Source organism: Equus caballus, chromosome 15 (assembly GCF_041296265.1).
Source record: "Equus caballus isolate H_3958 breed thoroughbred chromosome 15, TB-T2T, whole genome shotgun sequence".
NCBI lineage: Eukaryota > Metazoa > Chordata > Mammalia > Perissodactyla > Equidae > Equus > Equus caballus.
The window spans coordinates 23,579,605-23,600,956 of record NC_091698.1 but is presented as its reverse complement, the minus strand read 5'-3'; the positions used below and the strand labels follow the sequence as shown (position 1 = coordinate 23,600,956).

Sequence of the window (21,352 nt, the reverse complement as noted above, 5' to 3'; positions counted from 1 at the left end):
TACACGTTCTCAAAACAAGAAAGACACGATGATGAAGTGACGTGATGGGGGTGTTGGCTAACGCTGTGATGGCGATGACATTGCAATATACAAACGCATCGAATCAACACGCTGTACCCCTTAAACTTACACAGTGTTATAGGTCAGTAACATTGCAATAAAAAAGCATCTCTGAGCTACATGCCAAGCACATGTATCAGCTTTGATTACAACAAGCTTTCAGGTTAAAGCCCTCAACGTAGCAAAACTAGGATATAAATCAGATGTTAAGTCAATGAGCAAAGGATCAGGCACCATCATCTGATTTTGAGAGGGAGGCAGGTGCCCTGCTGTGCAGGGCCTTTCCACCCATATTAAGGATTTGGTTGTTTTTCCTAATGAAAGGGTTTAAGCAGGGGGACCCCAGGACCCGATTCGGGTTCAAGACTACTTCAGCTGCTGGACTGAGGCTGGATTCAAGGTGGTAGAGTGGACAACAGGGACCAGTGGATGCAACTGTAGTATGTGTTCTCAGAATAGGCAACAGTTGAATGTATGAAGTATATACATGTACACACATGCACACATAAATCTACCTGTCCATCTGTCTGCAATCTAACTATCCGCTTCTTAATCACAGACACATTATACATGCCATTATCTTGTACACTAAATGAAGCTCCAAAAGTACAGAGGGCCGGTTCAGCCCCTGCTGTAGCATTAGACTGGCACTCCTTTCACCCTTAGGCCTGAATTGTGTTTGGCCTGTTTGTTGGATGGCTTCCTTCTCTTGCGCTGTGTCCTGTTGGAGGAGGGAGAGCTCCCCAGCCTGTCCCAGGGCAGACTTCGCAGGAGCCAGGGCTAAGCTGATGAATGCAGAGGCAGGCTTGCAGCTGAAATGCCCAGTGGGCAACGCAGGAAGCGGCTGAGAAGGCACCCCCTTTCCTTCTCAGAGCATCAGCAGCCACGTTGCTTCCTCCCTGTCTGACCTTGATTTATGGTTCTGTTTCTGGGGGCTCCTCAGCCCTGACATGGTCCTCCAGGCCCACAGGAGCCCTGGGATGCATCACGTGGAGAGGCCTGGTCTGGCTTTGTCTTCCCACTTAGAATGAAACGGAAAATCTACTCCCTCCTGAGTCGCGCAGACCAGCAGAGGAATGTGAGCACACGCAATGCATGAAATGTGATGGTGAAAATGCTGTTGCTCGTTTTCAATTCACAAAGACACCTGCTTCATAGAAAGGAGGCAATTTTCATTTTTCTGAGGAGGAGCTGCTCCCAAAGGTGAAAGGAGCAGGTGGCCTTGCTTTACCATCATCATCTTGAGAAATGGGCATTTTTCTGAATCCCCCTGCTCTGTGGGAAATGCTTTGAAGTGCTTGACCATGAACCCTGGTCTCTGGCCATCTCTCCAGGCCTGGGATCAGGCAGGAGCGGCCACCTGTTGTGGCCTTGTGAGGCCATCCCTTGAACTTCATGCAGGTGCTCGTCGGGGCCTTCTTAGCCACGGACATCCCTACGTGATGGCTCGTCATGCTCGGAGCCCCAGAGCTCCTGCTTGGCTTGTTTCTTCTGGACTCTGGTGTTAGACTGTCTTTGACTTATGAAGTCTCTGTGCTCAACATTGCCAAGATTCTGGAGGCAAAAGCTAAAATGTAAGGCTGAACCTGGAATGTGAGCCTCACACAGATGAATCACACGTGGGCTCGAGCAGCTCCCGGAAGCAGTGGACGCTAAGCCCCATTGTCTCGTAACCTTTGCTTTGAGGCGTAATGCTTACTAATGCTAATTTAATTTTGTGGGTATTTATTTAAGTTATATTTTAATACCTCAGAAGCCTACGCAGTGCGAGGAGGCAGCAGTTCTGAGAAGCAGTTTCACATGAGCTTCTAGACATGAGGGTACCAACGGGTGGCGCTCACCCCTCCTCCTCCAGGCCAGAGGTCCAAGTCTGCTGACATACCCTGGGATGGCCAAGCGGGGCCTGGGTGGTCACCTCTGGCCATGAGTGGCCTTGTCCGGTTACCCCAGCGTGCTGCACAGATGTCTGCACTTGCTGTGTGTGGCCTGCCATGAAGACAGTCCGCCTACATGGCTCCAGGCTGCGCAGAGAACTATGCTCAGTTCTCACAGATCTGGATCCCCCAGGGAGGACCTCTCTGAGCTGGACTTCTCATGGCTCCCAGCTTTCAGCTCCTGCTGGCATCTGCCTGGGCCCTTCCAGTAGACAATTCCTTCCACAGCCGAGTGCTGAGGCAGATTGGTTCACTGCTCTATGTTCTGTCTCCAAGAGCAGGTGTGCTCCGGGTTCTGGGGTCAACAGGCTCCAGCATGACTGCTTTTAGGATGCCTGAATTAGGAACGCCTCAGACGTTTCTAAAGGTATCCTGGGAATATAATTCTAATAACAGCAAGCTTGACTAGCCAGAACAGAGAGCATAGTCCATGGAAAAGGAAACATCCCTTTTCCTGGCTTCTTGCCATACCTGATAGGGAGCCGGATCAGCTGAACTGTCTCCAGCCCCACGGAGTGTCTCCCTGTCAGCGTCCCGAGGGCGCCAGGGTCTTATCCAGGCTGCATTTTACAAAGGATTGTTGCTCTGATTATTACCAGCCCCTCCCCCAAAGAGCCAATAAATGGAATATATTTTTCATGCTTTGTGTAAAGAATAATAGAATTTTGGAGCTGGAATGAATCTTATCTGAGTTCCTAAAGTGTCAGTACATTTTACAGGTCAAGCAACCGAGGCCCTGGGGGTAAGGGACTCGCCAGAGGCCACCTGCTGTGTCTGCCACCCCTCACGAGTGCCCCCCACAGGCAGCCCCCACACAAGCTCCATGCCACATCTCTCTGGAAGGATCTGATTTCAAGCTTACATTTTGAATGCAGACAAAGGTGATGTTTCAGCGTTCCCTTCGTGCTTAAGCGTCTTTTCTTTTAGAGAGCTTTGGAGAAAGCGTACTAAAGGATTCTGGGTCTTTATCACACACCTCTCTCCAAGGGGGATAGAAATTAATTTGTAAATAGTAAATAGACTATGCTGCACATGCCTTGGAGACAAACTAGTGGCTCTTCCTTCACCAACCTCCCCCTACTCCCACCATAACAAGAGCCACCATTTACCCACCCAGGACTGACTGCACAAGACACCCTGCAATTATTTGCAACCCTCTCAATAACCCTATCAGGTAGAAATTATTATTCCTATCTTGCAGATGAGGAAACTGAGGCTCCCAAAGGCTAAGTAACTTGCCCCAGTTCACACAGCTTGGTGAGTGCTGGAATCCTAGTTATCTGATTCCAAGGGTATACTCTTTCCACTTCAGGCTGGTGAAGACATCATTTTGCATCTCAGGGCGCTGTTAAAGTCATGCGACCCAGAGACGAGCCCCCCACCGCATCCCCCAGCCGCTCTGCTTTAAGCAGAGGACCTCTGTGGTGAGGCCAAACCCTCATCTACCTGCAGAACTCTCCTTCCGATTCCGGCAGCAGGAGGGAGGCCATGGGGTTCTTCATCAGGTCGGCCACCACGGGGTCCTTGGGCGTCACATAGAAGAAAGGAGTCCCAGTGCTGTTGTTCAAGGGGCCGTCGCTGATGGGCAGGCAGTTCCCAAATGGCAGTCCTGGGATCTGACAGACACCAAAAAAGGGTTTTTCAATGTACAGTTGTGGGCTGACCTGAGCTGGGAGCTTAGCTTGTGTCTCTGGCCAAGAAATACAGCCCCGGGGATGTGAGGGAGCACGGCACCACCAGGGTTTTCACAGGCAGGACACTGAGGCACCGAGGTTCCCAATGTGCCCAATTCACCCAGTGATGGCTCCAGAATTTCTAGAGAGGAGCTTAGCAGTGGCATTCTGTTCGGAAGGGATGGTTAGGAGATTATTCTTGAAGCTGCACTTACCTAGCAAACACACTCACCTTATTAAATGTGAAGTTGTTTGGGGGAGCGGCAATGAAATTCACGGAGGGGCGCTAAAACCGCTCCCACGAGCTGGCCCTGGGAGCCCACTGCTTCCACCGCCTCCCCGAAGGTTTTGGCAGATTTGGGGATAGACTTTAAGTCTTAACTTTAACATCTTACCTGACCTTTGGACTCCAGGAACATTCTATTACTGTTTCTTTTAGGGCCACACCACTTTTACTTATTAGTCACATTTTTTCTTGTAATCAACAATATTTCATTATAGAATGCAGGAACTTATGGGAAATTGGTTTTCTCACCCTTTTAGCTTAAAGGAAACCACAGAAAAATGCTACGGCAATTTTTGTTCACGATCATCTAGTCGATGGGTGAAATTCTCAGACACATCCACATATATTTCTTCGGTTTTCCCAAACCCTGCTGGGTCCAGCATCTCAATCTTCATGAGCTTTACCCTTTATAGAGTGTTCCTCGTCGTTACTTAGCTCACAACTCAGAGGCTGTCTTTGTCTTTGAAGTGTTGCATGACAACAGTGTGTAGAATTGTGATAAGGGATGGCTTTAATCTTTTAAGAAAACACGATGTTAAGCAGTCCTCGAAAATGGTAATACAAGCCCATTCACAAGATTCTGTTTTCCAGCTTGTCCTAAGCTGCCTAGACTCATGCTTTGCACCCAGGGCAGGCATGTGGCAAATGCTCTCTGAATTTATTGAGTTTAGATTAAATGTCAATATTGGAAAAGGGCACTACTAACGAAGCTAAGAAAAGGGATGTCGAAAGTCAAAATATCTTTAGTACATTGGCATTAGACTTTTAACTGCTTGCAACAATCCGTGTTTTAAACCAAGATGATCTTCATATTTAAGCTTCATATCTTCTTAAGGTGTGTCTTAGGAGCATAATATATAACTGAAAACTATGTGGATGCTGTGAAAGAGGTTAAGATCATTGCCATAACTGGAATAAAGTTGTGATTTTGATCTCTTTTTTAAGCAACCAAGGACCTTCAAAACTACCTATTCCTAGTCAGCCACTTAATTTCATAGATGAGGAAAGCAAAGTGGAGAACCCAGTGACTGGGCCACAGTCTCAGAGCACGTGAGACCCAGAGCTGGGGCAGGAACCTGCCCCCTGGCCAAGGACCTATACATTCCATAAAATATTAATTTTTTTATATGAAATAAGTAGGAGTTCACATTATTGCCCTGTAATAAAATCCTTACATTGATCTTAACAGCCCCAAAAGCTTTCTGGAGGGTGTACTTATGGATGTGACATCCTCATCATTTATCTATGTCACTCTGGCTTAAGGTGGAATCGCGTCTAACAGACGAGTAAAACATGTGTGAACTGAACCATAAAGATTGCCACTGATAACAGCTCATTCCAGATTTTTGCACAATAAGCCTCCTTCCCAGAAAAGTTCTTGAGTTCCATTTTTTAAAATGTAAACTTCCACCAAAGCCCGGGGTAGCGTCTTTCTCCCAGTCCCGCTTGGGTTCGGTGTCAGCAGGTGACGGGAAAGTTCAGGTTACTGGCGGGTGCTGTGGGCTGGGAGGGGCTGTGCGCGCCTACTCAGTGATTCCAAAGGCTGCTCTGGCTGCTTCTGTCCAGGTCTCTGGTCAAGAGCTGGTTATTTGTACGGCTCTGACTGAGCATCTCAAGACTACGCTTCAGTCCCCATCCACCTGGCAGGAAGCCTGGTTGTCAGCCACTCTCCTCCCCCGCCCCGCGCCCCCGCCCACCACCACCACCACCACCACTTTCCCAGGCTAACCCAAGCATGGTGTGGTTCCATTATTTACACAGTGTCCACGGTCCAAACCAGCCCACTGGCACGTCTGTTAGACCTGAATTCGAGTACGTGAGCGGTCGCTAGCATCTCCCTGGCCCCTGGGCGCGCCGCCTGAGCGCCAGACCACTGCGAGGCATGCACCTGCCCCGCGCTGCGGCCGGGCGGCTTACCTTCTCGTGGGCGGACACGGTGGCCAGACAGCCCCAGGCGCTGGCGTGGGCCAGGAAGCGGGCGGTGCCCGGGCGCAGCCTCGGGCCGCTCTCGCGCGGGTAGGAGAACATCCCGGGCGGCGCGGGCGGCGGTCTGGCGCGGGCGGCGCCCGCCGGGGGCGGCAGGTGCGCGTCCTCCTTGTGCGCCGAGGCCGGGAAGCTCTGCTGCCAGATGCTGCCCGAGTCCTCCAGCAGCGCGGGCAGTGCCTCCTCGGTGGAGGCGCTGTCCAGCTCCTCGTCCACCTCATTGGTGACGGCCCAGGACACCGAGCTCACGATCACGTAGCCCGCGGCCGGGGACAGCAGGGCGCTGCAGCACAGCAGCCAGGAGAGGCGGGTCCCGGGCCGCGCCGGCCGCTCTCCGCGGCGCACGGACATCTTGCAGGCGGCGCGTCCTGCCGCGGGGACCGCCAGCAGCGCGCCAGCAGCCTGCGAGGGCGGCAGCGCCCCCCTGCGGCGGATGCGGGCGCTGGCACGAGCTTCCGACCCCCGCAGGATGCCCGGTGGGGGGAGGTCCCCCGCCCAGCTGGGGATGCCCGCGCCGCCGCGTGCCACGCCGAGAAGTCGAGGCTCCCGGAAGACCAGATTCCACTCCAACGCGGCACAGACTGCAGTCGCCGTGTGCAGAGTCCTCATCGCGTGCCAGGTCCGGGCGTGGGCTCGTTTCCTGCTGGATTGGCACAGGCTCTGCCGTCAGATGGTGGGCGTTCAAATCCTGGCTCAATACACTCCTCCACTCACCGAGCTGTGTGACCCTGCTGAGTCACTTAACCTTTCTGTGCCCCAGTTCCCTCATTAGAGAACGAAGAAAATAGTGTCATAGGGGTGAGGGAGGGGAGGATTAAATGAATTAATATTTGGAAAGGCTTAGAACAGTGCGTGGCAGGGAGAAAGCATTACATTTTGTTAAAAAGACAAAGGTAGGGATTTTTATCATCATCTTATAGAAGAGGAACTGAGTGAACAGTGAAGGTAAGATTAGCATCAAGTCCCTCTCATGCCAAAGCTCTGTAAGGACAATGATGGTCATATGCTTTGTTATGACAGGAGGGCACTGCCTCCAGTTCTTCTAAAAGCAAAATCAAGGTGTCTACACATAACCTAAAATAAAGGTCAGCGCCCAGAGAGAACGGGGCTGGGATGGAGTGGGCAGAGAATTCTGTGTCCCACGATTTAAAACATTCTCTTATTGATGGAAATTCGGGTTGTTTTCAGTAATAAAGTTTTATAGATATCAAAATAATTTAGAATTTTTCGCACTTTTTAAACCTCTGCTTATGGTACCCATAACAGGCTCCCTAGGAGGCATTTTCTGCTATAGATTTTCTACCTAGCGTCTAACAACCCTCCTTCAAATTTGTTATGGATGAAAATAACTTGCACCAGCACTAGGATTTTTAAAGACATTTTGATAAATGTTACATTCTGCAGTAACTAGAGGATCCACTGTTTACCATTCAAGCCATTTTTCTTAAATTCTACTTAATCTCCTCAGTGCCCTCCAAGCTGGCTCCCGGTCCCACCCTGGTCACCTTCCCAGGGTGCCCTCTTTCTGGCTTTGTCTACTGGAGCTCCCTGCAGCCTCCTGTGCAGCTGACCCCTCTCTCCTCCTTGGGGTCTCTTCTTACCTCTCTGGCTGCTCTTTCTCAGTCTCCTTCACAGATCCCCTACTCTGTCCACCGCTGCACATTGACATTCTAAGAGGACTTCTGTCTCTAGCCTTTTCTTCTCTGTACTCTGAGTGATCTCATCTACTCTGGTGGCTTCCGCCATCCTTTTATGCTGCTGACTTGACAACGAAAATTTCCTGCTTAGTGCTCTTGCTCACTTTCTCTCTCCCCATCCCTGGAATGATATGTCTTGCAGCCATGGAGATGCACATAACAAGTCATTAAAACATGGGCTCTGGATTCAAGTGAATCCAAACCCTGCTCTATCACCTACTAGCTGGGTCTGCAAAATGAAGACAGTGCGGTCTACCTCACCAGGCGGTTGTGATTACCGCATGGGGTATCAGGTGTGAAGTACTTTCTGATGGGGGATGAATATCATCCACCCTTTATATTTGCACAGGAGAGATGGAATGTACAGTCTAATCCCTGGAAAGGGAAAATATGGAGGAATATTGCAGGCTTTTGACTATCCTCTTACTCCAGGCTCCTCATCTGGTGGATGAGTTTGGGAAGAGGAACTCAACATGCTGTCTCAGCCTCAGCAGGGTTATTCTTTTCTCTTTTGAATGGTCTGTCCACTCTTCTCTTCTGCCATGTCTGAGCTGGGCTGCCCCTGGAGCAGGTGTGTGGCTGCCCTGTTCTCTCTATGACTGAGGGAGTAAGTTTGCTGGCAGAACCTAATTGGAGTCCTAGTTGGTCAAAATTGTCCCGACTATCTTTTTCTCTATTAAGCTTTCTGATTCCTGTGTTTTATTTCCCAATTAGATCCAAAGTCAAAAGGGATTTAAGAGGGTGAACAAAAGTCATTCTCAAACTCCATCACGTAACACATGCCAGGACAGGGTAAATGCTCAGAAAATGGTAGTCACTGGGATCTGCCTTCTGGCCATTTGCCCCTGAATATCTAACAGGTGTTTCACACTCAGCTTTCGGGAGACAATTCTCTGTGGATTTCTTGTGTTCCAACAGGGTCCAGGCCTGCTTAATACTCTCGACAAGCTAGAGGTGGTGTATCCTTCTGGAGAGAGTTAGAGGCCTATTTCCCCAGAGACATCTCAGGTGGTAAAGATAAAGCCCTTCCTTCCTCTCCCCAGAGACACTTGCTTACTCTTCAGGGTGATAAACCTAAAGACTGCTTCCCCACCTTTCCAGGAGATTTGCTTCCATTGCGGGGTATCACCAACAGCCATGACAAAAGCTGAGTCTCATAATTTCAGAGTTCCTCTCCACCGACAGGTGCATATACACGTGGCATCTGGCCTTCATTGCATCAGCCTGTGAAGACCGGGATGTGGGGAACCGAGGTAAGATATTGCTCTGGCTGTCGTTTTTTTCTTTGAGTAATAAATGGTCCATTTCTCTGACCCAGGAATCTTGAATTCTTCTATAAGTACACACAGACAGACAGACAGACACACACACAGACGCACTCGTGGCAGGCTAATGTTTAGTTTGCACATAAGGGAAACTCTCAGCCCCTTCAGTTTTGGACTTGACAGCAACATGTTCTCCTTCCAAAGTCACTGCTCCCCCTGGGTTTACACCTCAGTGTACGACCTCAGTGTCTGTTGTGGACACCGTCACTCAAAGCAGAAACCTAGGTGTCACCTTGTGTTTGAAACAGACATAATCTCGCCTAATCTTTCACCATGACCTGAGTATTTTATCTCTTTAATATTTTAAATCTCTTAACATCTGTTCACTTCTTTCCTTGCTTTCTCTCGCTAACTTGGCTCAATCCCTCATAATGTCTCATTGGATTTCTCATCATTCCCTTGCTATAAATCCTTCAATGGCTTCTCATTGCCAACAGGATAAAGTCCAAGATCCTTAACCCAACATACTGGTCCTTTGTAACCTGGCCCCTGCTTTTCTCTCTCTTTCCGTCTCTCGCCACTGGCCCTCCCTCGCAGACTCTGCCGCAGTGATGCTGGCCTCTTCGTGGTCCACAGACGGTGAGCACCCACGACCGCCGGGCGGGCTCTGCAATGAACATTTTGCTGTATTTGCATTGTCACTCTCCATCTATGTATCTATCTCTCTATCTGTTCATCAATCTCCATGATAATCATTTTAACACATTTTAACTGAGAGAGTTGACATATGCAGAAAATGCATAAAACATGTATGTACAATTTAAAGAATCGCTAAACAGAAAACCCATGTTAACATGGTACAGCTCACTGGAAGTGCTCTGTATGCCTCTCATCACCGTCCCTGCCTCCTCCCCCAGAGATAATTACTATCCTGACATTTGTGAGAGACATTTCTTTGCTTTTCTTTATAGTTTTACCTCCTATGTATGCATCCCTAACTATTATAGATTAGTTTTATCTATTTGAACTTTATATCAGTGAAATGACACTTTACATATTTTTTGTGTCTTTCTACTTTCAGTCAAAATTACGTTTGTGAGAATCATCCTCGCTTTGTTGTTTGTGAATACTGTGTATCTACGGCTGTATGTATTCCATTGTGTGGCTGAGTGACTAATTTTTCCACTGTTCTATTGTCAGTGGGTGTTTTAATAGGTTTTATTATTCAGATATGGTGAGGCCAACAGATCAGGAGATGACTGCCATTGAAAAGGTAATTTATTCTCTTTGTACGTAGATCGCAAGAGAGGGAGCACATGTCATGTCACCGGAGGCCTCATGAGGGAGCACAGGGTCAGCTGGGATGCAGACGGAGAGGGGGCGCTACGGGCAAGTGCCGTTATCACGGTTTCTGCGGGAAGGAATAGGAGAGGAGGGCTGAGCAGGCTCAGGGTTGGCTAGTTTGAATAATATCAGGGCTTTGGGACACAGGGCTGTCCCTGGCTGTCTGGTACCTGGGCCTGGGGTGATTAGGGCAGGTGGATAGTGGCCTGGAGTGTGAGAGCCATAAAGGAGGCAGTGGGAGTGTGGGCTCTGGGTTGTTAGGTTTGTATTTCAAAAGTGCATCCCCAGGAGGACTCCTGGGAGCACTCCTCCTGAGGACGGGCAGTGACGAGGAGGCCACGGTGGGAAGACTCGAGCATGCTACCAGGTTGTCCAGAAGGAGGTGTGTGCGGCATGCGCACGCAGGGCAGATGTTACAGCATCAGGTTACAGAAACTAGAAACATTAACATACAATGGACGCCTGGGTTTCGAGGTTCTTGCCGGTACAAACAACCCTGCTATGAACATTGTTGTATTCTGGTGTGTTGCATCTTTTATGCCCTATCTCACTTCCTCTCAGCCCGTCTGTTTTCTCCAGTTGTTGCTGTGGTAACTGACTACACGTGGGTGTAGACTGATGGCAGGTCACCTCAGCTGTCCTGTGTAGCCCTCACTTTCTGCCACAAGACCTCTGGGCCAACTGCTGTGTGGACATCTTTTGGGCTCCACTCAGCCGTCTGAAAACCTAGGAGTGCAGAACATTCATACCCACTGGGACAGCTTTGACCAGTGGGGACAGGAGCCAGAGGATAAATGCTCCCCACCTCCAAGTCACAAGCAGACAATTCTGAAGGTGACTCTACACAGTTCCTCAGTGAGCGTCCAACAGGATTGAGCCTCGGGTGTTCACAGTGGTAACCGACTCATGATGCACCCTTAGAATGGCTTTCCTTCCTCCATGTTCCAATCATTCTAGGCCCCCACTCCTGTTCTTTAGGACTATATCCCAGAGTAAACCACCTGTGTGCAAGTCCTTGTCTCAGGCTCCACTCTCTGGAGGCACCTAAGCTAAGGCACTGGCACACACACCCAAGAGTTCCTCTAGAGTCCTGTATACCTTGTAGTGGAGTTGCTGGTTCTAGAATATGAGAATGCTTAATTTTATTACATAAGGTCAAACTGGTAACCAAAATGATTGTACCAATTTATATTGCTGCTATCAGCATATGAGAGTTCCGATTGCTCCACATTCTCGTCAACACACAGATTGTTGTTGGGTTTTCTGTCTTTTATTTCCCCCCCCCTAATGTGGTGGATGAGTAATGATATCTCATTTTTATTTTAATGACTAATGTGATTGATCGTCTTTTCATACATTTATTGGCCAGTTGGATATTCCCTTTTGTGAAATGCCTAATAATGTCTTTTGCCGATTTATATTGAGTTGTCTGTGTTTTTTTGTGTTGATTTGTAAGAATTAATTTTATTATCTATATTCCAGTCTTTTGGTGTTCTCATGTGTCACAAGTTGTCTTCGGCTTGTTGTGATGGTTAATTTTATGTGTCAGTTTGAATGGGCTAAGGGGTACCCTGATAGCTGGTAAAACATTATTTCTGGTTGTGCCTGTGAGGGTGTTTCTGGAAGATATTAGCATTTGAATCAGACTGAGTAAAGAAGATCACCCTCATCAATGCAGGTGGGCATCATCCAACCCTCGAGGGCCTGAATAGAGCAAAAAGGCAGAGGAGGGAGAATTTTCTCTCTGCCTGAGCTGGGATGTCCATCTTCTCCTGCCTCCTGACATCAGCACTCCTGGTCTCAGACCTTCGGGCTGGACTGAAGCTTACACCATTGCTACCCCTGGTTCTCAGGCCTTCAAGTTTGGTCTAAACTACACCACTGGCTTTCCTGGACCTGTAACTTGCGGATGGCAGATTGCGGGACTTCTCAGCCTCTGTAATCACGTGAGCTAATCCCTTGTAATAGATCTCTTTCTGTTTTTCTATGTGTATCCTATTGGTTCTGTTTCTCTGGAGAACCCCGACTGATTCACTTGTCTGTTTTACTCTCTTAATAGGGTCTTAAGTTTAATATAATCCAATTTATCAGACTTTTCATTTAAGTTAGTTTTTTGGGGGTCTTGTTAAGATTTTCTAAAAGATTATCTTATAGTTTTACCTTTCATATTTAGGTCTTCAACATACATTGAATTAATTTTGTTGTATGGTATGAGGTAGAGATCCAGTTTCACTTCTTCCCCATGAAGATACTCAATTGTGGCAGCACCGTTTATTGAAAAGTTCATCTTTTCCCCACGGCTCTGCAGTGTCACTTCTTTCATATGTCAAATGTCATATATGTTTGGTTCTGTTCTGTTCGTTTCTGCTCTCTCATGTTCCATTAGTTTACCTATCTCATCACTAACACTATATCATCTTAGTTACAAAGGCTTTATAGCAAGTCTTTATATCTGCTAGGCCATGCCCTGCCCGCGTGAATTCTACTTCTTGAGTCTTTGCATTTCAACACTTTAAAAAAGAACCTGTTGCATGGAATATAAATGTAAAATATAAATATGAAATGTTGTCTCATTTATTTAGATATTCTTCAGTGCTTCTCAATATGTATACTTTTCTCATAGAATTCTTTAATGTATTTTGTTAATTTCCAAGCACCTCAGATTTTTTGATATGATTACAAATGGCACCTTCTAAAATTCCATGTTATAAAAGATTGTTGCTGATATATAAAAATATAAATGACTTTTCAATAGGCAACTTTACCAAAGAATAATTTGCACACCATAAAATCCACCAGTTTTAAGTTCATTGTTTGCTATGCTTTGACAAAATGTGCAGTTGTGTAATCACCTCCGTAGTCAAACTATAGGATATTTTTATCATCCCAAAAAGTTCTCGCAGGTCCCTTTGCAGCCTATCCCATTCACCACCCCTTGGCCTCAATTGGCTTCATTTCACTATAGTTTTGCCTTTTTCAGATTAGTTCCTTGTGTCTGGCTTCTTTTACTTAGCATACTATTGAGATCGATCCATGTTGTTCCGTGTATCAGTAGTGTTTCCCCTTTTTATTGGTGAATAATATTCCCTTGTGTGGATATACCACATTTGTCTATTTACTCATCAGTTGATGGATATTTGGATTGTCTCCCCTTTTTTGTGGCTATTATGAATAAAGCAGCTAATAATATTCACATACAAGTCTTTGTGGGGACACGTTTTCATTTATCTTGGGTAAATACTAAAGAGTAGGATTGCTGGGTTGTAGGATAACTATATGTTTCTCATTGTAATGAATCGTCAAGCTTTTTTTCCAAAGTGGATATACCATTTTATATTCCCACTGACACTATACGACGGTTCCTGTTGTTCCAAATCCTTGTCAACACTTGGTATTTTGTGGCTTTTAAATTTTAGCCATTCTAGTGGGTGTGTAGTGATATTTCACTGTAGTTTTAATTTACATTTCCCTAATGTCTATTAAGTTGAACAGCTTTTCACATACTGACTTTTTGTATATCTTCTTTGGTGAAGTGTCAGTTTAAATATTTGCTCATTTAAAAATCTGGCTGTATGTCTTATCATTGAGTTGTGAGAGTTATTTTATATATTCTCCATACCAGTCCTTTATCAGGTATATATTTTGCAAATATTTTCTCCCAGTCTGTGGCTTTTATTTTCCTTTTCTTAACAGTGTCCTTTGAAGAGCAAACGTTAAAAATTTTGATGATATTTAAATTATCAATTTCTTTCTTTTGTGGTTTGTGCTTTCTGTATCTTTTCTAAGAAATCTTTGCCTGATCTAAGCTCATGAAAAATATTTTTGATGTTTTATTCTAGAAGTTTCAAGGTTTTATCTCCTACGTTTAGGTCTATAATCCATTTAAAGATAATTTTTGTATATATTTGAGGTTCATTTTGACTATACAGATATCAAATCAATCCATCACTCTTTGTTGAAAACACTGTGCCTTCTCCTGACATACATGTTGTTTTTTAAAAATGCTTTACTTTTCTTACTCCAACAAGATATTTTTATTGTTATTATTTTATCCAATCCACGTTTATTTAGATTTAACTATATATTTTCCAGTTTCCTTACTCTTCATCCTTCCTTGCATCTCAGACATTCCATTTAGGATCACTTTCTTTCTTCCTGAAGTACATTCTTTAGAATTTCCTTTAATGAGCCTCTACTAGTGGCAGACTCTCTTTTGTTTGCCTGAAATGTATTTCTCTTTCATTCATAGAAAATATGTCTGCTGAGCGTAGAATTTTAGGCTAGTAGGTATGTTTTCAACACGTTAGAGCTATCGTCCCACTTTGGTTTCCACTGTCAAGATCGAGAAGGCAGATTTCAGTCTCACTGTCACTCCTTTGAAGATAACCTCTCTTTATTTCTCTTGTGGCTTTTAAACTCTTCTCTATGCCTTTGGTATGTGTCTAGGTGTGAGTTTCTTCCTTCCTTCTTTCTTTCCTTTTATTATTCCTGGAATTTGTTGGGTGTCTTTCATCAGTTCTGGAAAATTCTCAACAACTACCTCCTTAAATATTGCCTCTTTCCCATTCTTAAGACTCTCTCTCTGATTAATGTCTCTAACCTGTCTTTCATATGTGTAGTCTCTTTGTGCTATATTTTAGATAATTTATTGTTATGTACTGAATGTTTGTGTGCTCCCCAAAGTCACATGTTGGAGCTCTAACCTGAGTAGGGCTGTATTTAGGAATAGGCCTCTAATTAGCCCTGACATCGGTTTCTCCACATTAAACCCAGCATATATGGGGTTAAAACCAAAGCACTCATTCCCTGCTTACTCCCTGGCTCCCTGGTTCCAGAATCCACTATCCGCCATGGAGACAGACAGTCAAGGTTTTCCACCGACAAATTCCCTTATTATCCTCCTCCCTGTAAGCAGCCTCCCAAGGCAGAACACAGGCTGGTGGGAATGCTCCAACCAGCAAGGCCACAGACTCCCCCCAACCCCTCACAAGCAGAAACATTCCTTGCAACCTTGAAAAACCCCTTGCCCCTGATCTTTCAGGGAGACGAGAGGAGACAAGACGAATTTGAGGGCTCACTCGCATCTCCTGGCTGATGTCATCTGAAATAAAAACTCTTTCCTTCCCATAAGCCCTGGTGTTCCAGTTTTTATTTGGCCCCTGTTGTGTGGCAGGTAGGGAACCTATATTTGTAGCCAGTAACACAATGAAATAATTAAAGTTAAATGACATCAAAAGGATGGGCCCTTAATCTGATAGGATCAGTGCCCTGATAAGAAGAGACACCGGGAACTCCCCCTCTCTGAGCACACACGCTAAGGACAAGCCATGTGATGACTGCGAGAAGGCAGCCATCGGCAAGCCAGCGAGAGAGTTCTCACCAGGAAGCAAATTGGCTGGGACCTTGATTTTGGACTTCCCAGCGTCTAAAACTGTGAGAAAATACATTTCCGCTCGCTAAGCCACACAATCTGTGGTATTTTGTTATGGCTGCCCAAGAAGATGAGCACAGTGGATATAATAAAATTGGCTTATTCTTCATCCTATTGATGGATATTATTGCTGTTTCCAGTTTTTGTCTATTTTGAATAAAGCTGCTGTAAATACCCTGGACAAGTATTTTTTGAGAATGTAAGTTTTCTTTCTTTTGGGTAAGTAGCTAGGAATAGAATCACTGGGTCATAGAGTAGGGTGTATGTTTAAGTTTATATAAAACTATTATAGACTGAATGCTTGTGTCTCCCCCAAATTCATATGTTGAGGCTCTAACCCCCAATGAGATGGTATTTGGAGATGGGGCTTTAAGGAAGTAATTATGGTTGGACTAGGTCGTGAGGGTGGGGGCCTCATGATGGGACTAATAGCCTTATAAAAAGAGAAAGAGAGTCCCCCGCCCTCCCCCACCGAGGAGAGGCTCTGTAAGGACACAGCGAGAGGGCAGACACCGGCAAAGCAGGAAGAGAGCCTTCACCAGGAACAGAATTGGCCGGCACCTTGATCTTGGACCTCCAGCCTCCAGAACTGTGAGAAATAAAAGTCTGTTGTTTAAGCTCCCCAGTTTATGGTATTTTGTTATGGCACCCCAAGCAGTCTGAGACACTGTCACATTGTTTTCCAAAATTGTTTTTATCATTTTACACTCCTACTAGCAATAGATGAGTAACACATGAGGTCTCTAAATGATGCATGAGGTCATATCACTTATGCAGTAGGAGCTATTTTGAGTAGGATTTCAGTTGTTTGGTTTAGTAACATTTTCCATAGATTTCAGATTTGTTTACCGTACGCAATCCTGAATCATCAGCTATGTGCTGCTGTAGAAAAAGACTCGCCTGCTAGCAAATACCATCAAGTTTGGTTGCAAGAGATTGGTCATTGGTATATTTACAGAAAGATCTAATTAGTACTGAGAGAAAATGGGTTGCAGAACTGCTGCTTGCCCGCTACTTCCTGCTCACAAATACTTGGTCCGGGACAATGAGAGGCACAAAGAAAGGTAAGAAAGAACAATTTTAAGTCTGGGGTTGGAAATGTACAAGAGGACCCTGGGATGTCTTCCCGAGTCAGGAAAAAAAAAAAAAAACGAAGCTAGACTAGACTAATGGGTCACGTCAAAGAACACAGGAGACTTGAAAGGTCTTCCACTGGGAAGACATGGAACAATTTAAGCATCAAAAGGAATAATGATCGCAGTTTCTTAGAAAACTGAACATACATTTACTGCACTCCCCAGCAACGGCACTCCTGGGCAATTATCCCAGAGAAATACAAATAAAGGTCCCCCACAAGCACCTGTACACCATTGTTCACAGCAGCTCTGTTTATAATAGCACCAAACTGGAAACAACCCAAATGTCCCTCAATATTTGAACAGTTTAAGAAACTGTGGTACGTCCATACCATGGAGTACTACTCAGCAATAAAATGAAACAGACTATTGACATATGCAACGGCTTGGGTGGCTCTTAAGATCATTAGGCTGAGTGAAAAAAAGCCAGTCTCAAAAGGTCACGTGTATGATTTCATGTATATAATGTTCTCAAATGCCAAAATTATAGAGCTAGAAAATAGATGAGCGGTTGCGAAGGGTTGCTGATGGTGTGTATGGGGTGTGTGACTACAAAGGGGCAGCATGAGGGAGATCTCTGTGGTGATGGAATAGAGCCGTATCTTGACTGTGGTGGTAGTTACACAGATCTACACATGTGATAAAATGTTAGAACCATCCACACACGTTGCATCAATGTCAAATTCCTACTTTTGATAGTGTACTATAACTATGTGAGATATTAGGGGAAATTGGGTAAAGGTCTCTGCGTTAATAATGATTAAGCAAAAACTAAAAACAAATCCTCATTAGTCATCAATGGGAGTTGTTAGGGCATCCAATTTATTCTAAAAATTTATTCCTTTGAAAGCAAAATAATTCAAGCATTTATCTTGCCTTTCCTTTATGAATTATATTTCAAGGTAACCAAACTGTTGATGAGGGAAAGATTTGCTTTCTGGATGAATTCCAGCCACGATGTCCAGTAGGAATTATAAAATTGGAATAATCAACATTTTGCAACCCCTAATGAAACAATCAATATAGACAACAATAATCAATATGTAAAATTACTAAGTGAAAACTGATGCAGGTGCCAGCCGCGTGGCTGAGTGGTTAAGTTCACGCGCTCTGCTTCTGTGGCCCAGGGTTTTGCCGGTTTAGATCCTGGGTGTGGACCTAGCACCACTCATCAAGCCATGCTGAGGCTGCGTCCCACACAGCACAGCTAGAAGGATCTATGACTAGAATATACAACTATGTACTGGGGGGCTTTGGGAAGAAGAAGAAAAAGAAACAAGAAGATTGGCAACAGATGTTAGCTCAGGGCCAATCTTCAAAAAAAGAAAAAAGAAAGAAATACCGATGCAGATTCTTATAATGGATGTATCAGCCCGGCAATACCTGAGCCCAGGGATCAATCTTAATTCTTACTTTCACCAAAAGTGGGACAAAGGACTTAGTCCATTTCAGGCTGCTATAACAAAATACTGTAGACTAAGGGGTTTAAACAGCAGACATTATTCTCACGGTTCTGAAAGCGGGGAAGTCCAAGATGAAGGTGCCGGCAGATTTGACGTCAGGCGAGGACTCTCTCTCGGCTTACAGACAGCCTCGTCACGTGACCTCCCCTTTTGCTTGTTTTCTAAGGGCCTAGTCCTATCGTGAGAGTCCCACCCTCACGACTGCATCTAATCCTAACCGCCTCCCGAAGGCTGCACCTCCGCAGGCCTTCACACCAGGGCCTCAGGCTTCAACGTATGAAGCTGGGGGGACACACACATTCAGGCCACTGCAGTGACGTTGGGTATGTCCCGATGTGTTGTGGTAGAATGTGGTAGGAAATGCACAGCCCTATCTGTGAAGTGTTTTACAAAAAAAAAAAAAAAAAATCCAGGCTGAATCTCCCCAAGCCTCTAGATTTAACTTCTAGTTTACAGAAATACAGAATACAATGGAACGAGTTATATGATTAAGAATATGGAACACTCCAGAGTATAAGTAACTCCGTTTCTTCAATAAATAAGTGGCATGAAAAATTAGGGGCGTAAGGTGATAGATATGAAAAGACTTAGAAAACATAACACAAAGTGCAATGTATGGACCAACTGTTCAAAGTCACTATTGAAGTAAGTGGAGAAATCTGAACACGGGCGAAGTATTAGATGATATGAGAGAACATTGTTACTTTTATTAGCTGTCATAAAGGAGTTTTGGTTAGGTTAAAAATTCTGCCACAGAGACACACTGAAGTATTTACTGTTAGAATATTTGCAAATCATGTATCTGACAAGGGTCTGGAAATGAAAGAACATTTACCACTCAATAACTAAGAAATAAATAACCCGATTAAAAACGTGCACAGGATTTGAATAAACATTTCTCCAGAGAAGATATGCGAATGGCCAACAAGCACAGGAAAAGGTGCTTGACATTATTAGTCATTTGAGAAAGGTAGATCAAAACCACAGAGGTACCACTTCACACCCACCAGGATGGCTGCAATCAAAAAGGCAGGTGAGAAATACTGGTGAAAACGTGGAACCTTCACACTGTCAAAATTGACTTTAGTGGAGCCATTTTAAAATGGAGTCGGAGCTGCCTTTCCAGAGAAACTGCCTTGCTGTCTTGAACCTTGAACTGGGCCAAACCTTTGGACTGGGCCAAACCAGCAATTGTTTTATAAACCATTTTTTGAGAAGTCAGCAGGAGACCGGACATCCTGATCACAAAGACTGAGGATCGTGGACCTTCTGAAGGTACACATCAATAGTCAATCAATGTTGGGCCAACACTAGCTTTCTGCCTCCAACTCCAATTAAAATTCTCTGTAATACAACCTCCCTTCTTTGCCTTTAAAAGACCCTGACTTTTACTCCCTAGTGGGACACCATTTGGGCTTCTACCTAAATCTGTGCTCCCTGAATTGCAATTCTTCGATTGCCTCTTAAACTGGTTTCTGTTCTTGCAGGTTAACAACACATTCTGACGGGAAGATGAGATGGTTTTATCTTTGGAAAACAGTTTGCCAGTTCTTGAAAAGTTTAAACATACAGTTACCATGTGGACCAGCAATTTCACTCCTGGGTGTATATACCCAAGAGAAATGAAAACGCATGACCACACAAAAACTCGTACACAAGTGTTTATAGAGGCATTATTCAAGTGGAAGTGACATTATTCACGTTTTCCATTAAGTGAAAACAACCTGAATGTCCATCAAAGATGAATGGATAAATAAAATGTAGTAGATCCATACAATAGACTATCGTTTGTCAGTGAAAGGAGCGGCTTCTGGGGGCAGAGAGAAGGGGAGGAGTGAATGACTGCTAGCGTATATGGGACTTCTTGGGGTGATGAAAATCTTCTAAAATTAGATCAGGGTGATGGTTGTGCAATTGTCTAAATATGCTAAAAATCATTGAATTGTACATTTTAAATTAGAGAATTTTATGGTGTGTATATCTATTATATCTTGAAAAATCTTTTTTTTTTTTTTTTATATCTGCTCTGGGGCAGGCTTTCGGTTATAATTTCTCAGGACAGCTTTCCCCTACTCTGATAAACTCAGAACCGTTGTCATCTCCTGGGGGTGGAGGGGAGGGCAGGGCGGGGGCAGGTTTGCTCCTGATCCCTCTCACCTGGAGTGTGTAGCCCTTTGGATGTTCTGATTCGTGAGGTCTGCCCTTAGACACCCGACGGGGCGGGGTCTGGTGTTCACTACTGCCCTCTTCACCCTCAGAAGTCACCAAACCTGAAGCTCAGAGTTCGCTGGATTGGAAAAAGGCGCCTTGGTGCTTAGCTTATCTCATTATATCCCACTTTCTTTTAGGTTTTGACCTGGAGGGTTTTTTTTTTTTATCTTTCAGCTCGTTGATGCTTTTAAGACGTTTTATATTTTTTCCAACACGTATAGCTGTTTTCTCCTGATGAGTTGGTTCAACTAAACCAGCTCCACCTAAACTACCTTAATCATTTTAAACTCATGGTCATTAACCTTCAAGGGGGCATAAGGGCTCCCTGGTAATGCTGCTCCCCTTCTCTGATTCGTTCTCCCACCCGTCTGGAAGACTCTCACATCTTTCTTTTTTCCTATTTTCTTCAGATCTCTTTTCCCATTACACCTTGTGAGGGAGACCCTGGTGTGAAACCCTGTAAGTAACATCCTCATCCCATTGCTCTCCAGCTCCCTTGTTGTGTTATCGTGTTATTACACTTCGTAATAGTAACTACAAAGCCGAAGATACTAGGCTTTTATTTTTTGATAAGTTCAGTGTCTGTCTTCTACCAGAAATATAAGCTCCTTAAGAGCAAGGATTTGCCTTTTTGTTAGTTGATTATCCCCAACGCTTAAAGAGTACCTGGTAAAAAATAATTACATGACAAATACTTAATTTCAGAACACATCGCTGTACATTTTAGATCAAATATGTGTTTTTGGCAAATCTGTCTGCTGCCAGAATGTTAGTGGGCTTCCAACTTATCATCATGAGTGAAAATTTATGTTCCAAGATCTCTGTGGGTGTAGCTATTATTACCGCGAAGACAAATTTGATGTGCTTCT

General features: G+C 44.9%; 1 protein-coding gene across 4 annotated transcripts in view; it reads right to left on the bottom strand.

The window, feature by feature from the left end:
• CREG2 (cellular repressor of E1A stimulated genes 2) overlaps window positions 1-13,436 on the bottom strand; it is a 51,857-nt gene extending 38,421 nt beyond the window's left edge. For all 4 annotated transcript variants that reach the window (XR_011426277.1, XM_070236072.1, XM_070236073.1 and 1 more), the window contains exons 1-2: window positions 5,871-13,436; window positions 3,441-3,610 (exon numbers count right to left, since the gene is read on the bottom strand). Coding sequence is in view for 3 of the 4 variants with exons in the window: in XM_070236072.1 (XP_070092173.1) it covers window positions 3,441-3,610; window positions 5,871-6,545 (845 nt within the window). In the remaining variant the exon portion in view is untranslated. The remainder of the gene's footprint in view (window positions 1-3,440; window positions 3,611-5,870) is intronic.
• Window positions 13,437-21,352: the final 7,916 nt, after the last annotated feature.